General features: G+C 58.4%; 1 protein-coding gene across 1 annotated transcript; it reads left to right on the top strand.

Moving 5' to 3' along the window:
- Nucleotides 1–7095: 7095 nt before the first annotated feature.
- On the top strand, nt 7096–8484 carry NEUROG2 (neurogenin 2). Its single transcript, XM_040585339.1, has one exon. The coding sequence runs from the start codon at nt 7147–7149 to the stop codon at nt 7837–7839; it is 693 nt and encodes a 230-aa protein (XP_040441273.1). The 5' UTR covers nt 7096–7146; the 3' UTR covers nt 7840–8484.
- The last annotated feature ends 1421 nt before the right edge of the window (nt 8485–9905 follow it).

Here is a 9905-nt window from a genome sequence, read left to right on the forward strand (position 1 = left end):
CCAGGAATCTTATTTAGCTGCCCTGGGTCACTGAAGGTGAGGGTCAGTGCTGTAGTCCAGCAGCCTTTGGGAAGGACATTGACAGCTACCACTGCCTCACTGCAGGGGGCGGGGAACGGCCTTGCTGAGGGACGAGTTGCGCATCCTCTGGTGGAGTTTCTCAGTTGTTTCTTCTCACAGTGTTTTGATGGTTCTCAGCTGAGCAAGAGGGTACTGGCTTTTAGATAGGTTATGGTATTATCCTGGGCAGTTGCTGTTTCCGAGGGATTCATCGGTACCTATCCTGGAGAAAAAAAGAAGTAGTTTATGCCTATAATATGCAAGTCTATTCTAGCCATAAACTGACCCATTGCTTGCCAGAAAGGCCACGGTTCTTACAGAACTTGCCTTCCCCAGGGTGGCATTTACCCTTTGAAACGAGCTGTAACCCAGTGTTCCTGTCCCTGAGAAGTCACAGCTCGCGCTGGACAGCAAGTCCCACCAACCCACACGTAAACCCTCAGCCGCAGGCGCGAGCAGACTGCATGCCTGCTTCTCTGCACCCGTTTGAGACCTGCCACCCGCAGCGGCTAGCGGGTGCGTGAAAACCCTGAGCCACCTCACTGCTGCGCCTGGAAACAAAGGCAAAACGTATGGTTTAGCATCCGCCTTAGCTGTCACCCTGATGGCTCTTTCAGGCTCCTGCCCAGGTGCTTTTCCAGAGGCTGCCACTGAGACACGGAGCCTGCTGCTTCACTCTCCTATTTTATTAGAAAAACTGTTACTAAAAGAAAGCCAGCTGTATCCTGGGCTGCATCCAAAGCAGCGTGGCCAGCAGCAGGTCGAGGGAGGTGATTCCACCCTTCTGTTCCATGTTGGACAGACCTGACCAGGGGTTGTGTCCAGCTCTGGGATCCTCTGCATGGGAAAGACATGGAGCTGTTGGAGAGGGTCCAGAGGAGGCCACAGAACTAGTCTCTGCTGGGAGCAGTGGGGTCACTCAGCCCAGGGAAGGCTCCAGGGTGCCCTTCTGGTGGCCTTTCAGTACTTTAGGGGTCTTGTAAAATAGATGGGGACAGACGTATTATGGCCTGTAGCGACAGGACAAGGGTGACTGGTTTTAACTAAAAAAGGGGCAGATTCAGACTAGATACACGGAATAAATGTTCCACCCAGCAAAGCGATGCCCCAGCCCAGCAGCGTTCAGGGTCCGGTTCGAGAGGGCTCTGAGCAACCCGGTCTCGTTTAAGGTGTCCCTGCCGGCGGGTGAAAAAACTCATCGAGCGCTGCCAAATAGTTTTTGACATTGCCAAGTGACTGACCCGCTTACGGGGGGAGGGGAGCGGGGGCTACCGGTGCGCCGCCGCCGCCGCTAGGTGGCGCCGCCCGCCCGTTGGAGCCTGCGCTGGGACCTGGGGCACCGGCAGGGATGCGGTACCGGCACCGGGGGAGACCACGGGCACGGGAGGGACCAGGGGCACCGGGGAGGACCCGGCACCCGCAGGGACCCCGCGCACCAGGGGGGACCCGGCACCAGGAGGAGACAGAGGCACCGCAAGGGACCCCGGGCGCGGGGCATCACTCCTCGTTCGGGAGAACCGTGGGCGCTTGGGTGCGCAGTGGGGTGAGAGGCGCGTAGGAGCGAAGCGGGGAAAAAGAAGGAGCAACGGAGGGTTGAATAGCGCCTTTAAATTACTGCTGACACCTCTGTTCCAGCTCCCTAAAATCTCAATCAACAACCCATTAGAACTCAACGGGAGTAAAACTAAATCCTCGTTTAAGTGTATTTATCCGCTCTCTTTTCTCTCTTTCAAATGCTAAATCCATTTCAGCATATGCCCCTTCTTTCTCTCGCTTTTCTCTAAAGACTGGCAGCCCGTACTACTCTTGTAAATATGAAAGATGCTAATCATATGACATATCACGTCTCAGTCGGAGCCTGGAATAAAGCCTTGAGATTTGGGATCATTGCCTCCAGACAACAGCTTCATCAGCCGGAAAGTTGGTTTTTTTCTCCTTTCCTTCAACTCTCAATCCCTTCTTTGTCTGGGGGAAAATGCAGCCAACTCGAGCCACCCCGGCCATATGGTTCACTCTGTGTTTTCTTAGTTGAATCCTGAATTGTTTGTGACTTGCGAAGGGTTTTTTTTTTTTTTTTTGGAAGTGTGTATAAAGACATAGAAGAGGCTGCCCGTACCAGAGAGGCTTTGCAGGGTTACTACATGTTCTTCACGTGTTCATTTCACACACTCCTTCTGTAGCAACTTCACCGCTCCCGCTCCACCCAAGAGCCAAAAGGTGCAAGCCTCGGGCGTGCTTTTTAACGGCAGCATGACCCATTCTGGGGATCTTGTTCTTTTTCCTTTTGGTGGATGGAAATGCCGCCTCAAAACGTGATTTGTTTTGTCCGTACTCATCCGCAGTCCCGTTTGAATCTGTGGTGCGTGTGAAGCAGTTATCTGCTTACTAGCAAATCCCTTCTAGAAATGCCTTGACTAAGAGAAGCCCCGAAGTATTCTGCGTGAGGAAGAGTGGCTTTTAAGACCTGTATAAATTAGGAGCTGAATGAGTTCAGTGCGCTCGAGTTTGGATAGCCCCCTGTTTGATAGCAGCCTGCCAAATTTTCTTTCTCTCTTTCCTTACACAAACCCCCAAAAAGGCCCTTTCACCAAATCATTAAATTCTACAGAGGTGGTCAAGCTAGTCCTGCTTTTCAGGCGTTCGAGAAAGAAAAGGGTCCTTGAAGTTTAGAAGATGCCCAAGGAAAACTCATTGAATGACATCAAAAGAATGAGTTTCCATAGCTGTTGAAGCACGAGAGCTGTGTAGCTGCACAAAGGCGGGTTGGGGCAGTAGGACTGTCCCACTGCTCTATCCCAGCACAATTGGGTCACTGAAATAGGGAATTAATTACCATTGGAGAGTGGGCAGCCCATTCACCACTGGCTGAGTTTTATTAAACGCCAATATAAATAACAAAACAACTCTTGTGGCTGCACTATTCCTACACGCCAAAGGAAGGATTATGTTGGGGATTAACATCTTAAAGTCTATGAGACTTTCTGACTCAAGGCTCGGAGCTGGTAATCGTATTTGTCTCCTGGTTCAGCGATTAGTGCTCTCCCTCGCGCACCTTCGCCTGGATGGCCAATGTCCCTTTTTGCAGGCACTGGGTTTTTCACACAATCGGCTGTTCTTTTCCCCACATCTATAGAAAAGAATAAGAAAACTGAAGCGTGTTCACGCGATCCTCAAGCTTCTTCTCTTCTTCATGGGAAAGGAAGGCACCGGCAGCCTTTTTTCACAAGGGGGGGGAGGCAAACCCTCTTGGGGGGGGGGGACCAGGCAAGACTCGGGACAGCAAAATCGCTCCACAGGCCTGCACCTGCCATGCAAATCTGCCAGGAACAATCGGCCCCCGACAAGGGGCTTGTCCGCCCAGGGCAGGGGGGTGCTAGGGAAAGATGCTGGGGCAGCGCTCTGAGGGAGAGACCCCTCCTCACCTTGATCCCAAAACAAACTCCAGATTTGCTAATGTGGCTTGGGAGTCGGGGGGCTGGTTCCTGCCCCTCCCTGCAGCCCTTTTCACTGCAGTATGCACAGGGGGGTCAGGAAGGACCCGGCTTGGGGCGAAGGTGGGGACACAACCCCACAACAGCCTGATTTCTCCCCTCCACAGAGCACCCTGGTACCCTGCTGTGTGGGGGCATATTCTGACCCCCAGTTTAAAAGCCATCCCGCTCGCGGGGTTTGTGGGTGCTGCCATAAGGCTGGGCGCCCCAGAATTCAGGGTGCAGGGGGGACCCTGGTGTGGGCAGCTCTGGTCCCCCCAAACCCTCAGGAGACCCACAAGTGGGTGTGAGCGAGACAGCACTGGGAGGGGTCAGGCCATCCCGCCCCTGCAGCACTGTCCCCTGCCTTTCCCCCGGGGGTGTCACGCCCCCGTTCACCTGGGGCAGGCAAGCCATTAATGCTGGCTCACGACTTGTGAGGTCGAAGTGTGGATGGGCTGTATCCAAAGGTCTCTCAGCAACACAGACCCTAAACTTTAAGGGCTACTGGGTCGCCTCAGAGTTCAATCTTCTTACAGCAAACAAAGCCTTTCTGAAGGTCTCCCCCTCTCCCGCACACAAGCTCAGTGTCCTTTATTTCTGGGCTGTGTGATAAGCTTAAATCATTGTGCTCCCATTTCTTGATCGTCGCCTACTTTGGGCTTTTGTTCCCGTAAAGTAGGATTGAGTCTGGCAAAGGGGCTGAAGTTGAACAGTTTGACCCTTGGAGGACAGTTCAGGCAGTGGGCAGCAGCAGCAGCAGCAGCAGCAGCACTCCCGCTCCCCCCGCTGCTCCCAGCCCCGTGGCTCTCGGCAGAGCAGCTCGACCCTCGCTCCGCCGGGGCCGACCGCAGACCACACAAGCGCCTCTTGGACCTGCTGCACTGGGAGGGTTGTGAGGACTCAGTAGCCAACTGATACTCAGTTACCTCGTGCTCAGCCCTGTGGAGAAAACCACTGCACCGCGGCAGGCTGGCGGCAGGAATTGGGCTGAACCCCAAAAAGGCTTGTAACACCCAAAAAGGTGTAACCCAATGGGTTACATGCCCCGGGTCTGGAAAAAGCTGGGCTTGTGCCCTCCTGCTGCCCCCAGCACCGTGGCCGCTTTCCCCACTGCTTTGCCGCCTCTGCCTAACGTCTCCATCACTTTCACAGGGGTGACAGAAGGACAGAAATCTCAGTAATCCAGGTGGGGGCAGAGGGCCAGGCCGGTCCAGTCACAGGTGACTCTGCTCCGCGCTTTAAGATGCTGAAAATGAAAGAATGTCCCTTTGTGTCACTCTGCCAGGATGTCGGGGGGACCTACAGATCTTCCATTTTTCAAAAGGAGGCGAGAGTAGACTCCCAGAGATTTTCTAATAGATGGGCTAAATCATCATAGTGGGCAGCCACTGATGTTAGAGGACGTATCCAGACACAGTCCTTGGCTGTAGAACGGCAGCACATGGAGTCAGGCTGTGAAAGCCAACCCTTGAGTACACCGAGCACCATTCAAGGCAGCCGCCCGGCTGCGATCGCTCTCGTGGGGAGTGAGACAGGCCACAAACTCAGCACAAGCAAGGGACTGAGCCATGTGCGTGTTTGCAGAGTGCAGGGTGAGAAGTTGGCTGAGATTTTAAGTCTTTCATCTATTTTGGGCTTTTTTCACCACCACCAAAATTCTGTTTCAAAACCTGACTCCCCCAAAGTGCCTCAGTGAGGGAGTTCCCACACGGGGAGGACACCACTCCACCCTCCGGTTTTCGTTTTGTACATCCTCGCCGTCATTCCTTCCCCGTCGTTCCTTCCCCGTGGGTCTATCAGACAGAGTGAGCCTGCTGACCCCAGGGGCATGTCGCCAGGCCCAGCTATTCACTGGGGCTTTCTGCCCCGGAGGGTGGTCTGGAAGAGAAGCGGGGAGGGGGGTGGGGAAGGCTTTCCCGATGGATTGACAAGTTGTGGTGTTGTTTTTTTTTTAAAGTCTTCTTGAGCCTATGTTGTGTCCAAGAGTTGTGTTTGACAGCTCTGAGCAAGGACCACAGCCCATGTGCTGGGACCACGGCTCTCCTGACTGCCAAACCACGGAGGGACATGGCTTTTCTCCCCTCAGGCTTGTTCTGCTCCTCACAGAACCTGCTGCAAACACAGGGGAAGGGGCAAGGGCAGCCCAGGGCCGTGCCTCAGCACCCGGCCTTGGGGAGCAGATGCACCCCAGGGGCACGCTGGCAGCCACAAAGGCAGCTTCCCCCCACCCTGGAAAAGTTGTGTATTCATTGTGTGCCATCCAAAGCTCCTCTGCTGTCCCTGTCCCCGCAGGGGTCTCCCTCCAGCACCCACCTCTGCCATCCCCCAGGGCTGCAAACCATGGCAGGTGCGCTCAAAGAAGCGCGGCATCACGTAGGTTGGGAAGGAGCTGTGAGCCCAGCGAGCCCACCGCTGACCATGGCCCCAGGCGCCGCATCTGTGTGTGTGTTAAACCCCCCCGGGTTGTGACACCGCCCCCTCCCCGGGCAGCCTGTGCCCATGCCGGGCCACCCTTTCCCTGAAGACATTTTTCCCGATATCCAACCTAAACCCGTTCCCTCTTGTCCTGTCGCTTGTTCCCTGGGAGCAGAGACCGACCCCCCCTCACAGCCCCTGTCAGGCAGCTGTGGGGAGCGGTCAGGCCCCCCGAGCTGCCCCCCACTCCAGGCTAAGCACCCCCAGCCGCCCCCATCAGCCTTGTGCCCCAGCCCCTTCCCCAGCCCCCTGCCCATCCCTGGGCACGCTGCAGCCCCTCGGTGTACCCCGTGCAGCGAGGGGCCGAGCGCGGGGTGCGAGGGGCAGCGGCAGCCCCCGGTGCCGAGCACAGGGCACGGTCCCTGCCCCGGCCCTGCTGGCCACGCTGGCTCTGGCACAAGCCAGGCCGCTGCCGGCCACCCGGGCACGCCGCTGGCTCACGCCCAGCCGGCATCAGCCGCCCCCCCGGTCCCGTCCCGCCGGGCAGCTCCCCGGCCCCCGGCCCGCAGCGCGGCGTGGGGCTGCGGTGCCGCGAGCGCAGCGCTCCCAGCACGGCCCGTTATTCCCCACGGCCCCCCATCCCCCCAGGGAGCGGGGTCCGGCGTTGGGGACCCCCCCCCGCTCCCGCCACACACACACACCGGGGCGGGAGGTGCCGCCGCCGCCCCTCAATGAGAGGCTGAAAGGGAGCCGGCTCCGGCGCGCGTGGCGCGCGAGGCACCCTGATTGGCCAGCTGCGCCTCGCGACCCCCCCCCGCCATTCATTAAGAAATTAGCGGCACGCTCCAGCCGAGCGCGAGGCACCAATGGCGCGGCCCCGGCCCCGGGGGGGCCCCCGGCGCCCTCCATTGAGGCGCGGGCGGCGCGGGCGGGGCGCGGGGGCCCCGGGGGCAGGTTTGATTGTTCCCCGCGGGGTATATAAGGGGTGTTAAGGAGGGTCGTGTGCCAGACACGCAGCCGCCGGGCCCCGGGCAGCTCCGCTGCTGCCGCCGCCGCCCCGGGGCGCGTGCCAGCGCCGCGCCCCCCCCTCCCTCCCTTCCCCTCCCCCCCCGCCACCCCTCCCCTTCTCCCGCCCGCCCCGTCGAACCGTTAAACCGCGGCCGGGCCGGCCGGGCGAGGGGTGCCGACCGGCGGCAGGATGCTGGTGAAGGCGGAGAGCCTGGCGCCGCCGGCCGAAGACGAGCTGCTGCTGCTGGGCCTGGCCTCGCCCGCCCCCTCGCCCTCGCTGCCGTCCAGCGCGGAGGAGGAGGAGGAGGAGGAGGAGGAGGAGCAGCAGCTGCGGGCGCTGCGGGCCGCCTCGCCGGCGCGGCCAGTGGAGGCGCCGGGGCTGCGGCGGGCGGAGGGGAAGCGGCGGGCGGGGCGGTCCCGCGGGGCCCCGCGGCCGGCCCGCACGGCGGAGACGGCGCAGCGCATCAAGCGGAGCCGGCGGCTGAAGGCCAACAACCGGGAGCGCAACCGCATGCACAACCTGAACGCGGCGCTGGACGCCCTCCGCGACGTGCTGCCCACCTTCCCCGAGGACGCCAAGCTCACCAAGATCGAGACGCTGCGCTTCGCCCACAACTACATCTGGGCGCTCACCGAGACCCTGCGGCTGGCAGGGGCGGCGCGGCTCGGCCCCGAGGCGGCGGCGGGGCCGGGGGGGGGTGGCCCCGTCGAGGGCAGCCCCTCACCCGCCTCCTCCTGGAGCGGGGGGGCCGCCAGCCCCGCACCCTCCGCCTCCCCCTACGCCTGCACTTTATCGCCCGCCAGCCCCGCCGGCTCCGCCTCGGACGCCGAGCACTGGCCGGGCCGCTTCGCCCCCGCCCCGCCGCCCCGGCGCTGCCTGTAGCCCGGCCCGGCGGTGCCGGGGCTCCCCCCGGGGCTCCCCATCTGTCCGCTTCCCAGGGCGGCCGGGGCGGCGGCACCTGCCAAAGCAAACCTGCTTGCTCTCGCCGATGTGCACTTTGTCCCGTTTCCCAGATCTGTCACCGGGGCTTTTGTGTCCCCCATCCCCTCGCCCCCCCCCCCCGTGCCATCTGTCCCTTATGATTTATAGGCGGGGAGGGGGTGGGAAGGGGGGGGGAAAAAATAAATTGTTTTGCTAGGGGTCCGGGTTAGAAGTCATTGTATAATTTGTAGGCTTTGTGAGGGCTGAATGCAAGCGTGGAAATTTAGGCTGAACTCTCTATCAAAAGAAGAAAAAAAAAACCGTAGAGGAAAGGCGGGGGGGGCCGGGGCATGGGGAGGGGGGACCCCCTCATGCATTATTTATTTCGACCTTTAGGGGACGAGGAACTCCCCCCTTCTTTCAGGAGATTAAAAATAAATCAACAGACTGAAAACCTAAACAGACACGGAACATTACAGCGATCAGCCACACACGTGTTCACATTTATTTATTGTAAAGACAGATTTCATGGAAAAGATGTATTTTTTTGTATAATTTACAGAGTTTATTCCAGTATGTATTTACAACTGAAGAGCAAAGGGATTGTTCTTGTGATAAAATATAAATAAAAATCTCTAATTTTCATAACTTTCGGGTCGTTGCTTTTGCTGCTTTACGTGCTGGCGGCCGGCACCCATCCTTGCCCCTGGTGAAAGCCAGGATCTGGCAGGAGCTCGCAGGGCCTTGGGGTGACAAATGCCCTCCCCCCAGCAGGTAGCAGGTGACAGCCACCTCTGCAGGCAGAACCATGGCAGCGCTCAGGGCCACCGGAGCTGCTGTGGCCCCAGCAGGCTGACTGACGGGCAGTTCAATTCTGGAAATTTCCTTTGACTTCTTAAAAGAACTCCCCTTTTTTCTGCAGAGTAAGAGTAAGACTGAGCTCTTGGGGATGGCAGCTCACCACTGGGGTGGGGGTGGAGCAGGGAGAGAAGTGGATCCGAACCAAGGAAAATCTCCTGGGTTTCCAGCCAAGCGGAGCCGCAGGCTGGCTTTAGAGGGGACGGGCACCATCAGAAAGACGCACATGGCTCAGTCGCTGCCTCTTGTCGTGGCGTTTCATTTCTGGTCTTGGGTTCCTCATGTGGCTGGTAGCACAGTGTGTGTGTGTATATGTATATATAAAGTCAGTCTGGTGGAAGTTTACCGACGGTGTCACTTGTGCCTCTTTGTACAGAAGACACTGCACAGCAAACACTGGATGGGTGGATGGATAAACTGCTCACTACACCTCAGGCTGATGGCTCCTGGATTTCACAGACAAGGCTGTAGGAAAGAAATGTTACTGAGTCAAGAAAAAAAAGCAGCATGGGTTTAAAGAGGAACAGTTTCTCTGTCTCTCCGAGGGGTGGATGAAACTCAAGGCACAGGCAAGTCCAGGGGGTTGAGTTCGGTCATGGCAGGCAGCCGTGCTCAGCGTGGGTACCAACAGCACATGGCCAGGGATGTCACGACTTGGGGGGGGGGGGAGATGCTGGAGGCCGCCACGGCCCCTCAATCATTGCCCCCATGCGCCCGGGAGCACTTTGTGACTTCTGGGTACAAACACCTGGAAATCATTAAAAACCGGCAGAGGCGCCTGAATGTATTAATTAAATAAAATGTGCAGCACATGAATCCCACCCGGTGCCCCCTGGATCCTGGGAGCAACGTCCCAGAAAGGGGTGGGGGTGGGTGGGTGGAGGGGGGAGAAAAAAAACCCCACAAACGTGTGAAAAGAGAATTAGTGAAATTAGGTTAGGCCAATAAAATGTGCGGGGGTTCGGCCTCCCCCCAGCCCCGCAGCCTCGGGCGAGCAGCGCTATCTAGCCTGATCTATTGTTTCCCCCCCTGGCAGGGGGGTTATTGTGTGATAAATAATTCCTTAAAAAAAAGTGGGCGCATTTGCATAATCACTGCTTTGATGTGGCCAGCAAGATGAAGCTGTGTCCCCCAAATCTGCCACGGGCCAGAAGGAACAAAACAAGAGG

This window comes from Falco naumanni, chromosome 1 (genome assembly GCF_017639655.2).
Source record: "Falco naumanni isolate bFalNau1 chromosome 1, bFalNau1.pat, whole genome shotgun sequence".
Taxonomy (NCBI): domain Eukaryota; kingdom Metazoa; phylum Chordata; class Aves; order Falconiformes; family Falconidae; genus Falco; species Falco naumanni.

Coding starts and splice junctions, on each gene's coding strand:
- NEUROG2 (XM_040585339.1), top strand. CDS start 7,147: ATGCTGGTGAAGGCGGAGAGCCTGGCGCCGCCGGCCGAAGACGAGCTG.